Below are 20,249 nucleotides of genomic sequence, written 5' to 3'. Positions count from 1 at the left end.
TTGGCAAAGCTCATCAACTTTAGCTCCCCTCTTAGCCTCTGACAGGAAGTAGCTTGTGCTCAGGGATTTGGCCAGGCGGTGCACACTCTGTGTGCTGACTCTGCTACTTTCTAGGAGGGTTTTCCCCCCTCTTTTTATTTGAAACAGGGTTGCTGGGCACCTTTGTGTAACCCTGGAACTCCCTCTGTAGAGCAGGTCTCTGCCTCTGCCGCTGCCTGGCTGGGTTTAAGGTGTGTGCTACCGTGTACACATGTACACCGGGGGAGATTTTCTTGAGATACATGGTCTTCACTGTTACATCACTGCTGGAGAGATGCTTGGCGCTGACTCCAGGAAACCCTCACAGCCCTTTGCCTCTTCTGTATCCCTCCAGCCCTGAAGACAGACTTCTGCTTTCATAGCTGTCCACAGCTGGTCTGCTGCACAGCTTGGCTTCTTGCTAGGGAAGGCCTCTCTCTAAATACTTGGCACCTTTATTGGGCCACCATGCTGCCTTCTGAAGTAGGATGTCGCTTAGGTGCAGACTGGCGTGTGTTCTGCAGAGCTGAGACTTGGGAGCAGTGCACTGCCCTTAGATTTGGAAGCAGTTACCAGATAGGCTTGGGTGGAAGTAAAGGGTAGAACTGACTGGCAGGCATGAGGTCCTGAGTTCAATCTTCCCTCCCCCCAACCACATCAAAACCTCAAAACAAACAGGCCTGATGTGATGCCTGTCTCAGTCATTTCCTCACCAGGTTTCTTTTCTGGCCTTGGATACAGTGGGGCACACACCCTTAATCTCAGCCTTCGGGAGGTACAGGTGGCCTGATCTCTGAGTTCAGGGCTCTCTAGTGAGATGGTCTCAAAACAGGCAAGTAACAAGCAACGGAGACCACGGGGTAGGCTGTGTGGGGCGCAGCAGTGTGGAGAGCAGTGCTAGTCTCCCTTCTTGGCCAGAGTAGGTACCTTGGACTTTGCAGGCTCCAGTCAGTTCCTGCTGGGGATTAATTGGCCCATCTCCCACAGGTACATGGCCACCTCTGGTCTGGACCATCAGCTGAAGATCTTTGACTTGCGAGGGACATTCCAGCCCCTGAGTTCCCGGACCTTACCGCAGGGAGCAGGGCACCTGGCCTTTTCCCAGCGGGGACTATTAGTTGCGGGAATGGGTGACGTGGTCAACATATGGGCAGGGCAGGGCAAAGGCAGCCCACCCTCCCTGGAGCAGCCCTACCTCACCCACAGGCTCTCGGGCAATGTGCATGGACTCCAGTTCTGCCCCTTTGAAGATGTGTTGGGGGTGGGGCACAGTGGAGGCATCACCAGCATGCTGGTCCCTGGTGAGTGGCCCGACAGGACTAGAAGCATGCACGGGTTGGAGATAGCTAGGGAGGGGCAACAGGCCAGTCAGTCCAGGATAACAGGACTGGGTTCAGTTCCATGTTCCTCTTCCGTCCATCCCTCCCTCAGGGGCTGCTGAGCCCAACTTTGACGGTTTGGAGAGTAACCCATACCGGAGCCGGAAGCAGCGCCAGGAGTGGGAGGTGAAGGCCCTGCTGGAGAAGGTGAGCTGTGCTGGAGCTGCCCTCCTTGGCTCCCACTCCTTTCTGTGTCACCTCCCTGTGGCTCCTTATACATTGCTGTCCTGTGATGCTCCAGGTACCCGCAGAGCTCATCTGTTTGGACCCCCGAGCCCTGGCAGAGGTAGATGTGACCACTCTGGAGCAGCAGAAGAAGGAGCGGATAGAGAGGCTGGTATGGAGCTGCCTGCTGCGCGGCCTTCCTCCCCACCCAGTGTCCAGCCCTTGCCTCTGTCCCACCCCAGTGTGAATGCAGCACAGGATGTAGGTGCTGCCGGGTCACTGGGACTGCTGTTGACTTCCCTCATGTCCCATGTCAGGGCTACGATCCTGACGCTAAGGCTGCCTTCCAACCCAAGGCAAAGCAGAAGGGCCGAAGCTCTACAGTGAGCCTGGTGAAGAGGAAGAAGAAGGTCATGGACCAGGAGCACAGGGTATGTAAACTCGGGGCCAGGCGTCAGCCTCGAGCCTGAATCAGCCAGCTCTTGCTGTGCCTTACGCTGCCTCCTCACTCTGTCCCCAGGACAAAGTCCGGCAGAGCCTTGAGCAACAGCAGAAGAAGAAGCAAGATAAGGCCAAGCCTGGAGCCCATCCATCTGCACTGGACAGATTTGTACGATGAGCCAGAGACAGCAGTTTCCACCCTGACCCTTAGGGGCCAGAATGCTCAGTGGGCAAGGCTAAACCTGATGCCAAACCTGAGTTCAGTTCCCAGAAGACACATGGCAGGAGAAACACACAAGTTGTCTTTTAACCTTTCCGTGCCCACATGGACCAGCACACTTGAGCTTGTGTGCACGCGTGCGTGCGTGCGCGCACGCACACACACACACAGACACACACACACACACACACACACACTGTGAATAACACAGAGATCCATAGGGAAATTGTCCTGTTTGCCTTGTGTCACAGCTGTGTGAGCCGCTAGCTCCTGGAGGGGAGTGGGCATTAAACAAGGTTTCTGAAGTGTCTGGACCATCCTGTAGATCTAGTCTTCCTGTGTGGGACTGATGTAGGCTCAGCTCACTGCCCTGCCTGTGTCCCCACCACTGACTACGCCTTAAGGGGGAGAGGGCCTTTGTCACGCCGCAGTACTGGGACCTCTGGGCCCTCCACGTGTGCTGGGCCCTGGTGAAGACGCTGCCCTTGAGGTAGAGAGACGTGTTTATTGGGCTCTTGAGTCTTCCCCACACCCTGTGCTTCGTCCCTCCCTGGTCTTTGGAGATGGCAGGCCAGGCCCCAAGCCCCCTATCTATCCTTGGTCAGTAGCAGCTTCAGAGTCTGCTGTGGGGAAATAGATCACCACGGGGAGCTGCAGCCTGGGCACTGATTTTGGGGCAAAAGTTCCTGAGGTGCTGTCTTGTTTTCTATGGCCCCAGGCTCTCAACTATTGAGCCAGGCTATGAACCGGCACCTCAAGGTACCCAGAAATCCCTGGAGCCAGGAACAAAAGGGCTCAGTCCTTCTCCCATTCAGTCCTCTCACCAGCTTCCAGGCTTCCTGCATTTTCCAAGGATCCACCTTGTGGGACGTCAGCAGGAACTTCCCGTAACAGCACCTATCCAGTGGGTAGTGGGTAGCACCAGCCAACTTGACACAGTGTGTGGGGGCAAGGCCCCCTCGCCTTGCGCTTACTCCCACAAAGACATCCTCCAGAGGTAGATATGGGGCCCGGCTGGCCACCTTCAGAATGAGCTGCACAGCAGAGATAGACAATACATACCCCGTGCCAGAGGCGTAGGGTGGGAAAGGACCCCAGTTTTCTGGCCACAGTTCTTCTGACACGTGATGCCGGGACTCTGGTGTTCGAGTGGGCCTCACCCTCCAGTGCACCCGGCCTAAATACAGAAGGGGCACTGCCTGGCCTTTGTGCTCTTTGTGGACAGCTGTTGTCTCTTCCTGTGGCTCTTTGCCCTTCTGCCATTGCTCTGAAGGCCCCCCTCTCTGTATCAGTTCTGACACCAGCTCTGGGACATTGACATACACGTCATCATCTGTCTTGAGGATGTACCGGGCCATAGGACAGTATTTGTTCACCCAGTTCAGTCCGGTGAGGGTCTTGAGGGTGAGGTTGCGGTAGGAATCCTGGAAGGAGGCCTGCAAGACATCCCCCTGTGCTGCTGACTCTGAGGCCAGGTCAGCAAACTGCTGTCCCATAGGTTCTCCCAGGAGGAAGAGCGTCTGCACCCTGAAACCGCGGGCCTCGCGAATGGCGCCCCAAGATCCCCGAATGGCGTTTCTCTGGTTCAGGTGCTCCGGGGCCGTACACACCAGGATGAGCAAGAAAGGAGGGGGTCCGGAGCCACCACAGGCCTGGGGGTTAGGAATCAAGAGGCGGGGCAGGGCCAGGGGTGGTCCTGGCGAGGCTGGGGCTGGCAGAAGGGACGCCAGGGACAGGCTCAGCAGCTCCTCCCCCAAACCCGATGGTCCAAACAGTGTCCAGATGATCACCAGTAGTAGGACCGCCAGAAGGAGGCGCCGGAAGAGGCTGAGGGGCATGGTGAGCCGCAGAGACCTGTGGGCAGAGCTGTTAAGAGCGCTGGGAGCTGCGAGAGCGGCCCTAACCAGCTGCTGCAGCAGAGACGGGGTGAGCCATGCACGGGCCCGGTAGCATCATGAGATGCAGTCAGTCTCATGCACTCCGGTCCCGACCCACCGCAGCCGGCCCCGGGGACAGCTTGGTTCCCCTCGCCTGCACGCGGAACTCGGCTCCATCCCGCCCCTCCCCCCACCTTCCCATCATGCCACTTTAGGCCGGAAGCCGACAAGCAGCGTGCATCTCACACTTGGCCCAACCCTCCCGTCTGTTCCTACTTTAAAGCACGTGGGGCACCACGCCGCTGTTCTTCCCACCACTTAGGACCTCTAGAGCAGCCAGTATCTGCCGATAACTCACCTGAGCAGCAGCATCTGGCCGTGCTGTACCCACTTCACAACAGCTCTGGCACGCCAACCCCAGGAGACCCAATTGAAACTTGCCCAAGCTCCCCCTGGAGGTTGCCTACACCGGCTGCCCCACCTTTGGCAGTGGTGGCTGTTTCCGCCCAGCCACGGTTACACCCAAGGTACTCTTTGTGAACACCCTACAGAAAGGGAGGCGCGTAGACCAGCAGTTAAGGTCCAATTAAATTACAGGGACATGTAAGTTCAAACACACTAAAAGCATTGTTCCCGGAGGTGGTGTTGGTGGGGGCGCCTGCAGCCAGTTTAAACTACCAGGGTTCATTGTGGCTTTATCTCACTTCATCAGATAGAAGACACAGAGATCGCGGTCATTGGTATATAAACTATTTATTAACAGCAAAGGCCCAAAGACTCATTTCTTCTTGGACACACCCACAGTTCGGCCCCTGCGGCCAGTGGTCTTGGTGTGCTGACCCCGGACACGAAGGCTGCAGAAGGGAAACAAGATTCAGGTCACACAGCATCAAGAGCTGAGAAAGGCAGGTGGATTGTGCAGCCCATTCAGGAGCAGGCGGCTGAAGCCTCACCCACTTACCCCCAAAAGTGGCGCAGCCCTCTATGGGCTCGGATTTTCTTCAGCCGCTCCAGGTCCTCACGCAGCTTGTTGTCTAGACCGTTGGCCAGAACCTGGATTTGGAGACAGGGACGCCAGCTTTACCTCCTCACTCCGTGTCATTTTAACGGCTATCCGGGCCCACCCGGCCCCCAACACACCTGGCTATACTTCCCATCCTTCACGTCCTTCTGTCTGTTCAAGAACCAGTCAGGGATCTTGTATTGTCGTGGGTTCTGCATGATGGTGATCACACGCTCCACCTCGTCCTCCGTGAGCTCCCCAGCCCTCTTGGTGAGGTCAATGTCTGCTTTCCTCAACACCACATGAGCGTATCTCCGCCCCACACCCTGATGTTAGAGTTGGGAATTAAGCAGAAACTTGGGTTTAATCATTTATTTAGGAGTGCACTGTCGCTGCCCTCAGACACACCAGAAGAGAGAGTGGATCTCATATGTCAGAGTGGGGTTAGGCAGAAACTTGGGTTTAATCATTTACTTAGGAGTGCACTGTCGCTGTCTTCAGACACACCAGAAGAGAGTGGACCTCATTCCAGATGGTTGTGAGCCACCAAGTGGTCACTGGGAATTTAACCTCTGAAAGCAGTCAGTGCTTTTGACAGCTGGGCTCTCTCCAGCCCCTATGTATTGTGGTTTGTTTATGAGCGTTTGCTTGCAAGGTATGTCTGTGCCACGCGTGCAAGCAGTGACCAGAGGTACGGATGCTGAGTGTTGGTCATTGACTGGAGCCTCTGGAAGAGCAGCCAGCGCTCTAACTGCCCAGCCCCCAGCCCCGTGCACGTGTTGGCTCATCTGGTCTCCCAGCACCCTGGAGGCTGGGATGGCTAGAGCCTGCCTCCGTTAGAGATCCTGATAATCCCACCCACACCAGGTCCCACATCACTCTCCCAGAGACCAAGCCTGCCCACTAACCAGAAGGAACACTGTTTAGGATACACTGGACATGTGTCAGACTCAACTCCACAAAAGCAGGATGTTTCCCTCCACACCCAGCCTCTGGTTCCAGGCATTCCCCATCAAATGAACAAAGCCAAGCCTTTAGGAATGTAGGGTTTTTTGGTTTTTTTTTTTGAGAGTGGGTGTTACTCTGCCCCCTAACCCTGAGAAGTGGACGCCATTGTAGCAGCTGGAGAAATGGCTCCATGCACTGGCTGCTCTTCCAGGACCTGGGTTCAACACCAAGCACTCTTAACTCCTGATTAGAGAGGATCTTAGTCACGCGTTTGGCTTCCACAGGCATGGAGGCAAGGGGCTGGGGATTTAGCTCAGTGGTAAAGCGCTTGCCTAGCAAGCGCAAGGCCCTGGGTTCGGTTCCCAGCTCCGAAAGGGGGGGAAAAAAAAAAAAAAGACATGGAGGCAAAAACCTTCACCACCCCCACCTCAGCCTCCACACGGTAAAAGGTGAGTACAACAGGTCATGATGCCAGGTTGGTTATCGTGACAAGGCAAGGGACGACAGAGCTTTATGGCTCGAGGCCAGCTTGCTTTCTGACTCCCGAAGCACTTATTCAAATTATAAAAGAACTGACTTTTAATATTTAAAGCAGTTTGGAAGAACAGTACTAGAATGCCTTCCGGGTAAGGGCAGTCGGTCCTTCTGTCTGTCCAACCCCTTCCTATATGCTCCTAAACATTGAATTCCTCACCTTCAGTGAGAAACAGAGAACAAGTCTTAAGGAATACAGAAAACTTCCAGTCCTTCACCCTAATCACTTCTGGAGGAGCCCACCCCACAATCACCCCCCACAACTCCCAACAAGCTTCATCTGTTTTGGAAGGGTGCTTTTCCCCGTGTAACCCTGGCTGCCCTGGAACTTTATAGACCAGGCTGGCCCCCAGCTCATACATCTGCCTGCCTCTGCCTCCAGAGGGCTGGGATTGAAGGATCCTTTGCCCCAAGCTTCACCTCTCACTACAGATCCTCCTGAGATCAATTGAACCCTCAATACCCAGGCTCCATTGGCGCCTCGATTCACCTTGTCTGCACTATATATGAACTGTAGTCATCCCCCAAGATGCTCAGTGTACAAAGATAGGCCAAGCACAGCAGAAGCACCACAACAGCCTTTCAACCTCCTAGACACCATGTTCTTGTCACCATACCCGGCACCCTCCCCCCACTATAACTGTCCCCCAAAGTGCAGAATTTAAATTAGTAAATATGGCAAGGACCTTAAAAAAAAAATCAGTGAGACTTCACAAGGCTAGAAAGATTTACTCCGACTTAATGTCCATTTGACACCCCCTCAGCTACCTAGGCCTCCTTCATCCATCACATAAAAACTGAAGCAGTTTCCTTGAAGCTTCTCTGAACCCTGCAGTCACCCCAGTTCCATTCACATCCTAACATCCCACAGGAACCCACCGGACAGGTCTAGTTCTTGCCCTCAAGGAGAACACAGACTTCTGACCAGCATCGTGCCAGTCCTCGAATTACGAACCTCGACAAAAGTTACGTCCCTCTCTGGAAGACTTTTAGCTCTGCAAAGAGAAACATTCTGGCCTCCACCTACCATTTGGTTTTCTGCCAGAAACCAGCTTCTATCTCAACCGTGTCACCTTCCTTCCACTGTGGCACCTGCATCTTCCCTAGACCACCCCGACACATCACCACCTTCCATGATGTACGTTGGTTGGCAGGAACCCTACCCCAAGGCTTGCTGGCCGCGGAGAACGCTCTAGCACGATCTCATAAGCTGAAGACGTAGGGGAACCTTAGCAAGGTGGGGCCGGACCACAGGCGCGCCTCACTTCCCCTGGAGCAGTGTTTTGGTTTAACCTTGTACGGGTCAGGCGAGTTTAGTTGCTACTCTCTGCCCCCTGACACTTTTACCTTAATGGCAGTGATAGCGAAGGCTATTTTCCGCCGCCCATCGATGTTGGTGTTGAGTACTCGCAGGATGTGCTGAAACTTCTCGGGGATCACTAGGGACTAAAGAACACGGGCAATTATCAAAGACAGGCAACCCCCAAACCGAGAAGGTCGCCGTGGCGGGGGGATGGAATCCACCGAGCGCCTCCTCCTCCTAAGTTCTTACACAACTCCTCAGTCACCTGTGACCATCACACGCGCCAAACGCGCTCGGGCGCGGGAAAACGCAACCTTTGACATTGAGGGTGAACGTTGGCCGCCGCCCCAAGAACCCTGAGGAGGGGGGTCCGGAGGACCCTACACAGCAGCCAAGCTCCTGGCAACTTTGGTGTGTCCGGGGAGTGACCCTTCCTAGGGTCCCTGCTCCCTGGAATTTCACGTCTTAGGTCGTCCCCTCCCCGGTCGCGCTCCATCGCTTCAGGGGAGGCTGCAGACCCGCAGCACAGGGCATTCTCTGAGCCCTGACGGAAAACTCTCCCTGCCCCGGCTCCGATGTCGCCGGATCTCGGCGCTGATTCCGCTCTTACCATGGCGGCGGCACAAGCGGCGGCGTGTAGGCCTCCTGTGGAAGAGAGAGCGGAAGTGACGTGTAGTTCTTATATAGCTTCCTGGAGGAAGAGGCGGGGCTATCCCGGAGGACCGCTTCCGGAAACTGCTTCTCTCCCGGCCTCTCCCTAAGGGAGGAGTTGGTTTGCATAGGACAGGAGCTATAACTTCCGGTTCGGTCTTCTTTGGCGTCGTAGGGTTCTTGTGCGGCGGAGGAGCGAAAGGTTCCGGAGCAGGGTTGTGTTCAAGACGTTCACCTTCCCGTTTGCACCGGACCGAAGTGATCAAAGCCTAACAGGGGACTCTGGAGCCAATCACGTTAGCTCAACTATCTGGGAACCTTTTGTTGCTCCGTAGAAGACGTTCCAGGACTTGTGGCTTTGCTTCGGGAAACGGACTCTCAGAGACTGACAGCTGCCGGAAGTGAGGCTGCGGGGGAATGGCAGCCGCGGCGACCATGGCGGCTGCTGCCCGGGAGCTGGTGTTGCGGGCCGGCGCTTCAGATATGGAGGAGGAGGAGGGCCCGCTGGTGAGAGCACGGGGCTGTTTGTCCTCCGGAGTGTCGTCAGGTCGTCCTTTTCCTCAGGAAGTCGTAGGCTGGGTTCAGACACAAGGCTCGTCCTGCTAAGGGTGATGGTGACCAAGCCTTCGTAGGGACCCAAGTGGCTGAAACTCAAGTCCCAGGGACACAATGTCACTTTCTTGTTCACGCTTTTTTAGTAGAAATGAGAACATAGTGCATAAGATTAAGAACGTGGCCTCTGGAACCGGATTGCCTGGGTCCCATTTCCAGCCGCATCACTTGAAGGCGATGCTGTTTTCGGTGACAACGTTAATAGGACCTGCCTTGTAGGTGGTCGTTAGGATTAGCCAAATGAGTATGTTTAAGGGTGCACCTGACACATGGGTAAACACTGTAAGCTGACAATGTTAGCCTCTGGGCAACCCCTCCTCCACAAAGCACCCCTCACCTCACTTGCGGGATTAGGGATATCCGGTTTTATTTTGTTTCCAACGTCTCTTTTTGTATCCCACATTCATTAACCCGTCCCTCTTCAGGGGGCTGGTTCTGGACTCCAAGAGCCCCTACAACTCGGGGAGTTGGATATCACCTCTGATGAATTCATCTTGGATGAAGTGGATGGTAAGTGGTGACATGGGGTGGGGGCAAAGTAGACCCTTTTGTTCTTTAGGAATAGATTACATGACCCCCCAGTAGATGGCCCTCTATGGTCTTCTTCTTAATGGACGTACAATGTTTAATCTATGAGTTGAGAAGGTTTAACCTCTAATTTCAGCTCAGTAAGAATTGATAGCAATACACTGTAATGAATTTGCTGCATCCCTTTTTGCTATTTGGGATGATTATTAAGTAAAAAATAAAGCCCGTTTGAACATAAGTGTGCAGCCAGCTAAGACCGAGCGATCGAGAGGTAGGCACAGCACTTGTCATAGATCAACAGAGCAAAGGTGTTTCACATCCAAGGCCAAGTGAGAGGTAACCTCCTTTGGAAATTCCCACGTAATCCTTTTGATCTGTGGTTGAGTAGATGAAGAGGAGCTGAAACAGAAGAAAGTCCCACCAGGCAAAGCAACTGTGCCTATAACTGTCCTGGAGGAAAGGGGAGATTGGCGTTGTGTGCAGGAGCCCAGTGTGGGCAGAGGGAGGTGTGGCAAGGGGACCCCTTAATGATAAACTTGTCTCCAGTTCACATCCAGGCAAATCTGGAAGACGAGTTAGTGAAGGAAGCTCTCAAAACGGTGAGGATCCCCACTCCGCTGATCCCCACCTTCCCTGACTCTTGCTGTCGCCTCACCTTGGTGGCTCCCCTCCAGCCAGTCACCGAGTCTGTTCTGGGGTCCTCCCACTGTGACTTCTTCCTGACTTTGTCATTTCCCCCAGGGTGTGGATCTTCGACACTATTCAAAGCAGGTGGAGCTAGAGCTGCAGCAGATTGAGCAGAAGTCAATCCGGGACTGTATCCTCCAGCAGAGGAAACAGATGGGTGTTACCGGCATGGGGATGTGTGATGCAGGTAGCCTCCACAGGGGAGGGCGTCTCTCTCAGGTTTCGGTCACCTTGGGGAGAACCTGGGGGCAGGTACTGCAGACCCACAGAGCTATGCGTTCAGTGTGAAGCCCTTGACTTTTGTGGGTCAGACATCCAAGAGAGTGAAAACATAGCCTCTCTGCACAATCAGATCACAGCCTGTGATGCCGTCCTAGAGGTTGGTGGCCCTAACCTGTTGTCCAAGACCGGACCTAATTGCCTTCTGCTCTGTCTTTCTTTCTCTCTCTCTCTCTCTCTCTCTCTCTCTCTTTCTTTCTTTCTTTCTTTTTTTTTGTCCCCCTTGGACAAGTGAAGATCTCCCACCTCCTGGGTTGCCGGATACCGGCTCATTCGTTCAGAGACTTGGGTCGTACACTTGCCCCATTTCCCACCAACCGGGAGTCACACCCACAGTGTTTTCTGCCCTCCCTGCAGCGCATGGAGCAGATGCTGGGAGCTTTTCAGAGCGACCTCAGCTCCATCAGCTGTGAGATCCGCACCCTGCAGGAGCAGTCGGGGGCCATGAACATCCGACTTCGTAACCGGCAGGCAGTTCGGGGGAAACTTGGGGAACTCGTCGATGGGCTAGTGGTGCCCTCTGCTCTGGTCACGTGAGTCACTGGTTTGAAGGGTCTTCAAGTCCAGAGCAGGTGGCTGGGCTGGGTTACCTACCCAGTTTACCACATAGGTCTCCCGGCTGGGGTTGTCAGTACCACGTAGAAACCAGGTGTGCCTGCTCATGCCCATAATCACATGCTTGGGAGGCTGAGGCAGGAGGATTGCTGCAAGTAGACCAGACTGGGCTATAGAGTGAGATCTTGTTTAAAAAAAAAAATGTTGGGGTTGGGGATTTAGCTCAGTGGTAGAGCGCTGCAAGGCCCTGGGTTCGGTCCCCAGCTCCGGAAAAAAAAAATTACAGGAATTCATGGATGGGTTAAAACTCCTAAGCCTGCTTTGGCCACCACAGGATGGGACACGGATGGGACACGGATGGGGCACAGGTTAGGAGTGATCCAGGGCCACGTGAGGAGGTGTGGCTCAGGAGTTAAAGACTTTGTACATACGTCATGGAGGCATGAGACCACAGAGAAAGGCCGGAATGACACGTGAGGTGTGCGGGAGCTGTTGAGTCCTTCCATCTAACCACTCCCATCCTCCCTTGCTCCCCAGAGCAATTCTCGAAGCTCCAGTGACAGAGCCCAGGTTCCTGGAGCAGCTCCAGGAGCTGGACGCCAAGGCGGCTGCGGTCAGAGAGCAGGAGGCGAGAGGCACGGCCGCCTGTGCAGACGTCAGAGGCGTGCTCGACCGGCTCCGGGTCAAGGTGGGGAGCGGCTGCTTACAGTCAGCTTCCCAAGAGCTCCACATTGCTTCCCGCTATGTAGTGTCAGTGTCAGTCCTCCCCTGAAAATCAAAGGAGGCTTGCAGTGTGGCTCCATTGGTAAAGCACACAACCCTAGGTTCCATCCCCAGTGCCTCCTGCGTTGGCAGGATGGCACGAGTCTGTCGTCCTAGCACTCAGGAGGTGAAGAAGAAACGGAGTCTGGGGCCAGGCCCCAGATACATGAGTGAGACGCCATCTCAGAACAAGCAGTGCTTGCACTGGCAGTGCGGGTACTAAAATTAGAACAACACAGAGAAGATTAGCATGGCCCCTGTGGGATAACATGAAATTTATAAAGCCTTCCATATTTAAACAAAACAAAAAGCCCTGAAAAAATAAGGCCAGCATGGCGATGCACTCACCCCCAGCATTCAGGAGGCAGAGGCAGGCAGACCTCTGTGAGTCCCCGGCCAGCAAGGGCTGCTCAGAGAGACCCTGTTTCCATAACCAGAGCACTAATGAAGTATTCTTCCCTTACCTTTATTTTCTCCTGTGTCCCCTCTCTCACTTCCCACCTCACGGCCTGTCTGTACCCCACATCCAGGCGGTGACAAAGATCCGTGAGTTCATTCTCCAGAAGATTTACTCGTTCCGAAAGCCGATGACCAACTATCAGATCCCCCAGACGGCCCTGCTGAAGTACAGGTGGCCCCCCCGGGATGGGCACAGGGTGACCATGAGCGAGCCTCTCAGCCTCCAGCGTGGGCATCCAGGGTGTCTGACTCACCCCGGTCCTTCCAGGTTTTTCTATCAGTTTCTGCTGGGCAACGAGCGTGCTACAGCCAAGGAGGTCAGGGATGAGTACGTAGAGACGCTGAGCAAGATCTACCTGTCATACTACCGCTCGTACGTGGGGCGGCTCATGAAAGTGCAGGTGGGCCAGGCCAGAGACGGGGGGAGGGGGGAGGCTGGGGGGGCTGGGGGGATGTGGAGAGTGATGGCTCAGCTCTCTGTTGTTTTCTCTAGTACGAGGAAGTTGCTGAGAAAGACGATCTAATGGGTGTAGAAGACACAGCAAAGAAAGATATCCTTTAGAGGGGAGCCTCACACCGGGCTCACGGCGGGGACGTCCAGCTCCAGCATGCAGAGCTCTCTTCTTTTCCTTCCTTCCATTTCTTTTTCTTTTTCTTTTTCTTTCTTTCTTTTTTTTTTTTTTTATAAGTACACTGTAGCTGTCTTCAGACGCACCAGAAGAGGGCATTGGATCCCATTACAGATGGTTGTGAGCCACCATGTGGTTGCTGGAAATTGAACTCAGGACCTCTGGAAGAGCAGTCAGTGCTCTTAACAGTCCAGGGCTGTGTTTTTTTTACCTGTTCTGTGGTTCACACCTTTGAGGATGTGAAAGCCAGAGCTTCCTCTCTAAGAAGCACATGCCATTCTGACAGTTTTTCACATTTATTTCAGAGGGTTTGGGAAGCCTCGACAGCCATTATCAGTGTCAGGAGAAGCAAGGCTCTGGTTCTGGAAAAGGCCTTCCAGGCCTTATTTAGCTTCTTGGGATCCTCAGGCCTTGGCTTGTTGGGCCTAGTGCTGTCCATCTCGTTTTTTTCCCTGACTCGGATGTTGCTCACGATTCTTCTCGAAGCCGTCCCTCCGAAGCAGGAACACCATCTTTACCCTGGGCACCCGTGGTGCTGTCATCTCACCGGCTGAGCTCGAGGCCCCCATCCTGGTGCCCCATACTGCCCAGCGTGGAGAGCAGAGGGTATGGCGAGGCGATCCCTACATGGCCTGGGATCAGTTCCCTACCTACGTGTTAGTTTGGGGGTCCCTGACCCGCTGTGATGCGGGAGGGTTAGGAGCCATGGAGAGCCTTGCAGAGGGAGACTGGCTGTGGGTGTGACTGTTAGGGGGCAACAGTTGCAGTGGGTGTAGGGGCAGCAGCAGCCCCTGGGGAGGGCTTTTCTTGTGACCTGTGTCCCCTCTTCAGTGCCTGTATGGGGTGTTCCTCCCTGCCTGGAAGTTGGGTATGTGGTCTTGTGAGCTCGCATTCCTAAGCTGTGCTGAGTCTCCATACCCACGGGGTCGGTGTGAGACCCATCCATGTGTCTCTCTGACCTGTAGTATCCGTTTGAAGCCCGTCCATGTGTCTCTCTGTCTCAGTGGTATCCATTTGAAGCCCGTCCATGTGTGTCTCTGTCTTGGTAGTATCCGTTTGAAGCCCGTCTGTGTGTCTCTCTGTCTCGGTAGTACCCGTTTGAAGCACTCTTCCGCAGCCAGCACTATGCCCTCCTTGACAATTCTTGCCGTGAATATCTCTTCATCTGTGAATTTTTCGTCGTCTCTGGCCCGGCTGCCCATGACCTGTTCCACGCCGTCATGGGCCGCACGCTGTCCATGACGCTGGTGAGCTTCTGACTTCTGTGCCTTTGCCCTCTGTCCTCAGAGCTCAGCAGCAGCCAGTGGGGTCACAAGTGCCTTGTCCCCAAAGAATTGTACGTGTTTGCCTACAGCCACTCGAACAACAGCTAACATTCAGTTGTCTGCCTGTTGCTGTGCCACAGAAACACCTGGAGTCCTACCTGGCCGACTGCTACGACGCCATTGCTGTTTTTCTCTGTATCCACATCGTTCTCCGGTTCCGCAACATAGCAGCAAAGAGGGACGTCCCTGCCCTGGACAGGTCACTGAGCTCCCGTCCTTGGTGCATGGAGGCGGTTAGCTTTTTTTTTTTTTTTTTTTTTTTTTGGTTCTTTTTTTCGGAGCTGGGGACCGAACCCAGGACCTTGCGCTTCCTAGGCAAGCGCTCTACCACTGAGCTAAATCCCCAACCCCAGCGGTCAGCTTTTTATCTCACACAACTCCACCCTGACTCTTCCTCACCCTTATTCCCTCCCATCCGTGTGTCCCAGGGGCAGCATTGGTGTCGGGCACACCCACTCGCTCACCCATGGGCAGCCAGCACCCCTAGCCAGCTGACCTTTGACTCTGATTAAGCCTGCAGGTACTGGGAGCAGGTGCTGGCCCTGCTGTGGCCTCGATTTGAGCTCATCCTGGAGATGAATGTGCAGAGCGTCCGCAGCACTGACCCCCAGCGCCTCGGGGGGCTGGACACCCGGCCCCACTATGTAAGGGCAGGCGAGGGAACGAGGGGCGGGCAGTCACACTAACTGGTAGGCTGGGTCAGCTTGGGCAGACAACTCCTGTCCTGACTGGGGCAGGAGCTGCAGAGGCAGCTGGGGTTGTATGTGACAGGCAGGCAGGTGTGAGCTTCCCTTTCTTGCTCCGAGATCACACGCCGCTACGCCGAGTTCTCTTCCGCGCTTGTCAGCATCAACCAGACCATCCCCAATGAGCGCACGCTGCAGCTGCTGGGACAGCTACAGGTGGGACAGCTGCAGGTGGGGACAGCTGCAGATGGGACAGTTGCAGGTGGGGACAGCTGCAGGTGGGGACAGCTGCAGGTGGGACAGCTGCAGGTGGGACAGCTGCAGGTGGGACAGCTTCAGATGGGACAGCTGCAGGTGGGGACAGCTGCAGGTGGGGACAGCTACAGGTGGGGACAGCTGCAGGTGGGGACAGCTGCAGGTGGGGACAGCTGCAGGTGGGGCTGGGCCGGACAGATCTGCTAGCGGGGAGGGCCCTGGGACTCAGCTTTTGAACCTGCTGCTTTCCTTCCGCTTCTGCAGGTGGAGGTGGAGAACTTTGTCCTCCGCGTGGCTGCGGAGTTCTCCTCCAGGAAGGAGCAGCTCGTGTTTCTGATCAACAACTATGACATGATGCTGGGTGTGCTGATGGTAACGCTGCTCCCATGGGGGTCCCCACAGCTTGTGAGCTCCGCAGGGGCTCAGCAGTGTCTGCAGTGTGCAATGAAGGGGAAGTGCTGGCCACAGTAAGGGGCTCCCAAGCTCCTGACCGGTCTTGTCTTCCTCAGGAGCGGGCTGCTGATGACAGCAAAGAGGTGGAGAGTTTCCAGCAGCTGCTCAATGCTCGGACACAGGTAGGGCTGGGTGTGGCAGGAAGACCACTGTGCTGTAGGACGGACCCCCGTGTACAGTCATGATTACACCCCACTGCCTCGTTGCTAGTCTGTTTCATTTAACTATTTTTTTAAAAGATTTATTTATTTATCTGTAATGGGCATCAGATTCCATTACAGATGGTTGTGAGCCACCACGTGGTTGCCCGGATTTGAACTCAGGACCTCTGGAAGAGCAGTCGGTGCTCTTAACCCCTGAGCCATCTCTCCAGCCCTCATTTAACTTTTTAATGTTCCTAACAGCTTAGAAGCAAAATAAAACTGTAGCTATTTATGTTTGCATGTGCATGCACTATAGCCCTGTGTGTGTGTGTGTGTGTGTGTGTGAGTATGTGTCTGTGTGTGTGTGTGTGTGTGTGTGTGTGTGTGTGTGTGTGTGTGTGTGCCAGCTCACACAGGCACATCTGAAGCACTTGGAGGTCTGAGGTGACAACTCCTGGAAGTGGGCTCCTTTCTTCCTTCTTGCACCTTGTGTTCTGGGGACCAGTGGTAAGCACTGTTCCCTCATGAGCCAGCTTATTGGTTCTTGGTTCTGGAAGGAAATCCTTGGCGATGCCCTCTGTACCTTGTGATGTCTCCACCCAAAGTGTAACGCTTCCTGAGGCTGCTGTATGTCGCGTCATTAGACGTGACTGCAGAATAGAGTAAGGGTCCTTTGTTCCCAGGGGTCTGACTCTGTGTGGGCTGGCACTTCTCCCTAGGAGTTCATTGAAGAGTTGCTGTCACCCCCCTTTGGAGGTCTTGTGGCATTTGTGAAGGAGGCTGAAGCCTTGATTGAGCGTGGGCAGGCTGAGCGGCTCCGAGGGGAGGAAGGTGTGTGGGTATTGCTCTGGCGCTGTAGGCAGCAGAGTTAGGGACAGCAGGACTGCGTGGGTCACAGGGGTTGGGGGGAGGTGGGGGTGAGGGAGGTAGGAGGGGTGGGGAGTGGGGAGGTGGGGAGTGGAAGTGTGGGCAGTGGGGGGTGAGGGGGTAAGGAGTGGCCACACAGAAGAGAAGACTTGGCTGGAAGAATCCCAGGAAACCAGGCTTGATGGTGAGCATAACTATGCCCTGGGCAGGCCTTGCTGGGTGGATGGACGGTCACCAGGCCTGGCTGCTCTCTGACACACCCTTTCCTCTGGCGGTCAGCCCGAGTCACCCAGCTGATCCGTGGCTTTGGTAGTTCCTGGAAGGCGTCAGTGGAGTCCCTGAGTCAGGATGTAATGCGGAGTTTTACCAACTTTCGAAATGGAACCAGCATCATCCAGGTGACCGGCCACTCCCAGCCCTCCCTTCACCTGTGTCCCGTGGTTGTGTCTCCGTGTTCTTTCTCTGGGCTCTGCAGCACACGAACGACTGCCCGCAGGCCAACGAGCAGCTGTGCCTGAGACTCTGGCGAGCTCTGACAGGCCCAGTCCCTTGAGTCTGACCCCACTCTGCTCTGTACAGGGGGCGCTCACACAGCTGACCCACTCTGCTCTGTACAGGGGGCGCTCACACAGCTGATCCAGCTCTACCATCGCTTCCACCGCGTGCTGTCCCAGCCTCAGCTCCGTGCCCTCCCTGCCAGGGCCGAACTCATCAACATCCATCACCTCATGGTGGAGCTGAAGAAACACAAGCCGAACTTCTGATTGAGACCCCAGGGCCCGAAGCTCCCATGGGCTCTGCAGTCACACAGTGTCTGTCACCTGGGACCCCTTTCCCGTTCCTGATGTCTCTTAAGGCTTTCACACACCTCACTCAGCCTCCATTGCCAGGACTCTGCCTCAACAGAGTGTGCCCTCGGCCACTCCCTGGGCTTCTGAGGTGACCTTCATAGCCCAGCCCGGCCCCCTCCTCTGCTGTTCACTCACAGCCTGTGAGCTCTCACCGCCCCAGTCCCTGACTGACACTTGGCTCTCATGGCAGAGCGGTGCAGGCCACACTGCCCACGCTGCAGCTGATCTTCAGGCTCCACTGGGACAGTGGCATCAGCTCCCGGCAGGCGCACTCTGCCTGTGGCAATACAAGTACTTACTGTGCTGGGACGTGTCCTCCCCTGTGTCCCTGGGCCTCTGAATTCTCCGGCGTCTCTTTATTGTAGACCTAGTCAGTTCCTGGTGGGCAGTAGCAAGGGTGGGGTAGTAGCCTGAGGACTGTTGGTGCTTCTGGCCCAGGGGTGGCATAGCTGCTCAGGTGAGGACTGTTTGTACCTCTCCAGGAGGGTGGCACATGCCACAGGCCTGGGAAGGTGATAGCTTTGTGCACTGTCTTGAAGGCTACCATGGGAAAGATCCACACAGACTCTGAGATTGTCTGTGTTGTCCTCTAAGTGGCTGTCACAGCTCCTTTGAGAGTGGAGGGCCTGTAATACCTGCACCCATGTGTCGAGGCAGGGGTGGACCTGGTTCCAAAACAGACCTTGTCATTTACATGTGACCCATATCCTTCCCACTGCCCTCTGCCCCACCTCCGTATGGAGCTTCCAGAGCAGTGGTTCTCAACCTTCCTGAGACCCTTTAATACAGTTCTTCATGGTAATCCCGACCATAAAGTTATTTTCATTGTTACTTCATAACTATAATTTTGCTGCTGTTAAGAATAGTAATAGAAGCTGGGGATTTAGCTCAGTGGTAGAGCGCTTACCTAGGAAGCGCAAGGCCCTGGGTTCGGTCCCCAGCTCCAAAAAAAAAAAAAAAAAAAAAAAAAAAAGAATAGTAATAGAAACATCTGTGTTTTCTGATGGTCTTAAGCAACCCCTGTGAAAGGGTGCTTTGGCCCTCAAAGGGGTCATGACCCACAGGTTCTAGAGTGAAGGAACATCCTTGACAAAGTTGTTTGATTTTGGGGACAGGGTTTCTCTGTGTAGCCCCAGGTGTCCTGGAACTCACTCTGTAGTCCAGGCTGGCCTCAAACTCAGAGATCCTCCTGCCTCTGCCTCCCAAGGGCTGGGACTAAAGGTGTGAACCACCATCACCTGGAACCTTGACCAAGTCTTAAACAAAAGCCAGGCTGATTTGTAGACCTGCAGTCCTGGTTAATTGGGAGCCTGAGGCACTGGTGGGAAAGGCTGCTTCAGTTACAGAGTAAGCCCAAGGCCAGCCTGGACCCCATCCTGAAAGTAAAGATCTGGGACATAGGTGAGTGGCAGGAAGCAGTCCCCACGTCCCATCTACAGCATGGGGGGAAATTTCAGGTGAAAGAAGCTGTCAGGGAAAGAAAGGGTAATTTGAGGTTCTTTCCTTTACCCTATACGCCCCAGGGCCTTGGCTATACTGGGCTGGGGGACCCTAAGCTCACAGAGTGAAAGACCACCGGGGTGGGGAAGACTCCCACTCAAATCTCGAGACAACACAACCCCCAAGAACTCACGAGAAACCAGTCTTGATGTAATAAACAAGAGGTGTATTTGAGGAACCAGAGCTCTGGGGACGACATGTATCTCACACAAGAGACAGAGGAGTCGACCCCGAGCCCAATTAGGGGAAGGGATTTATAGGGAAAATTACATAGGTAGTTGGCAACAGTCACACAAAGCAATTTCATTGGTTTGTAACTTGGGCTCAGTTCAACTCTAGGCCACCTTCCTTCTGGGGCAAGCTGACCCTAATTCTCGTTTTTCTCAGGACTGTTGAGTCAGGCCTTATCGAGGCCAGATGGTTTGTGGTGGCTATAGCCAGGCTACATCCCCAAAATATGTTATGTTATTCTTTGCTGTGAGGTGCACTTGTTCTCACAGCAGGGTCAGTGGGGGATAGTTTAAAATCTTTATTCTTTCATTCCCCACTTCTGCTTGTGACTAGTTCTAATCTTAGAACTCAGGGCCTTCTTTTTCAATTTTTCCTAAGGTCTTTTGAGGCATGATATTGTTGGTAAAGCATTAAAATCTGTACTGTGTTAACTCTCTAATAAAGGCTGCTAACTTATTAAAAATACAGGGTCCAAATGTCAAAAGTAAGAAGAGAATAAGTAAGGGTCCTAGGAGCGTGGAAATTAGTCTCACATCCCCAAGCAGAACAGTGTAAACTTTCTAAGCCCCCACAACGCTGGATGGTAGCCTGGTCTCAGACATCTCGGGGGCAAATGTAAAACCTCAGTCTCCACAATTGGCTCCTTGCTTCTGGACTTCTGCATCCAAACTTGCCCCCAGGTGAAAATCTCTTTGGGACTTCTAAGCGCATACTCTGAAGATCTGTCAGGAATGTCCTAGGTGTCTAGCCCAGCTACCAACTTATAAAAGTCAGGGGTGAGAGTGGGCCACCATGTGTATGGTGGGGTCACCTTGGAGATGGACCATATTACCTCCCCAGCCTGGGAGGAAACTTACCAAATCAGTTTCTGGGGGATATGGGGATTAT

At 54.3% G+C, this 20,249-nt stretch overlaps 4 protein-coding genes and 1 non-coding gene across 18 annotated transcripts in view; 3 read left to right on the top strand and 2 right to left on the bottom strand.

Moving 5' to 3' along the window:
- The window catches only part of Wdr46 (WD repeat domain 46), a gene marked incomplete at its 3' end in the record, with an annotated part of 127,752 nt that overhangs the window by 5,206 nt on the left and 102,297 nt on the right, over positions 1 to 20,249 (top strand). The window contains 5 exon segments of the mRNA NM_212491.2: positions 1,006 to 1,319; positions 1,450 to 1,544; positions 1,639 to 1,734; positions 1,880 to 1,993; positions 2,083 to 2,392. Coding sequence (NP_997656.1) covers positions 1,006 to 1,319; positions 1,450 to 1,544; positions 1,639 to 1,734; positions 1,880 to 1,993; positions 2,083 to 2,181 — 718 coding nt within the window.
- On the bottom strand, positions 2,709 to 4,284 carry B3galt4 (Beta-1,3-galactosyltransferase 4). The gene is given in 1 exon segment (NM_133553.2): positions 2,709 to 4,284. A coding segment is annotated over 1 exon segment (1,116 nt). The 5' UTR covers positions 4,062 to 4,284; the 3' UTR covers positions 2,709 to 2,945.
- On the bottom strand, positions 4,835 to 8,546 carry Rps18 (ribosomal protein S18). Its single transcript, NM_213557.1, is given in 5 exon segments — positions 4,835 to 4,954; positions 5,062 to 5,153; positions 5,241 to 5,429; positions 7,933 to 8,031; positions 8,499 to 8,546. Coding segments are annotated over 5 exon segments (459 nt in total). The 5' UTR covers positions 8,502 to 8,546; the 3' UTR covers positions 4,835 to 4,878.
- Vps52 (VPS52 subunit of GARP complex) lies at positions 8,737 to 19,824 on the top strand. 14 transcript variants are annotated; one of them, XM_087596880.1, is made up of 22 exons: positions 8,737 to 9,046; positions 9,577 to 9,661; positions 10,226 to 10,278; positions 10,421 to 10,496; positions 10,678 to 10,745; positions 11,003 to 11,178; positions 11,738 to 11,888; positions 12,493 to 12,593; positions 12,690 to 12,822; positions 12,915 to 12,972; positions 13,523 to 13,656; positions 14,142 to 14,297; positions 14,456 to 14,574; positions 14,896 to 15,019; positions 15,182 to 15,277; positions 15,581 to 15,688; positions 15,826 to 15,891; positions 16,632 to 16,743; positions 17,059 to 17,177; positions 17,397 to 18,504; positions 18,616 to 18,768; positions 18,994 to 19,824. In XM_087596880.1, the coding sequence occupies exons 1-20, from the start codon at positions 8,957 to 8,959 to the stop codon at positions 17,541 to 17,543; spliced, it is 2,172 nt and encodes a 723-aa protein (XP_087453006.1). In that variant the 5' UTR covers positions 8,737 to 8,956; the 3' UTR covers positions 17,544 to 18,504; positions 18,616 to 18,768; positions 18,994 to 19,824.
- LOC120099050 (U6 spliceosomal RNA) lies at positions 12,158 to 12,260 on the top strand. The gene has a single exon (XR_015646076.1). It is a non-coding gene; the product is annotated as a U6 spliceosomal RNA (small nuclear RNA).

This window comes from Rattus norvegicus, chromosome 20 (assembly GCF_021556685.1).
Source record: "Rattus norvegicus strain SHRSP/BbbUtx chromosome 20, alternate assembly SHRSP_T2T, whole genome shotgun sequence".
Classification (NCBI taxonomy): Eukaryota; Metazoa; Chordata; class Mammalia; order Rodentia; family Muridae; genus Rattus; species Rattus norvegicus.
This window is presented reverse-complemented; position numbering and strand designations above follow the sequence as displayed.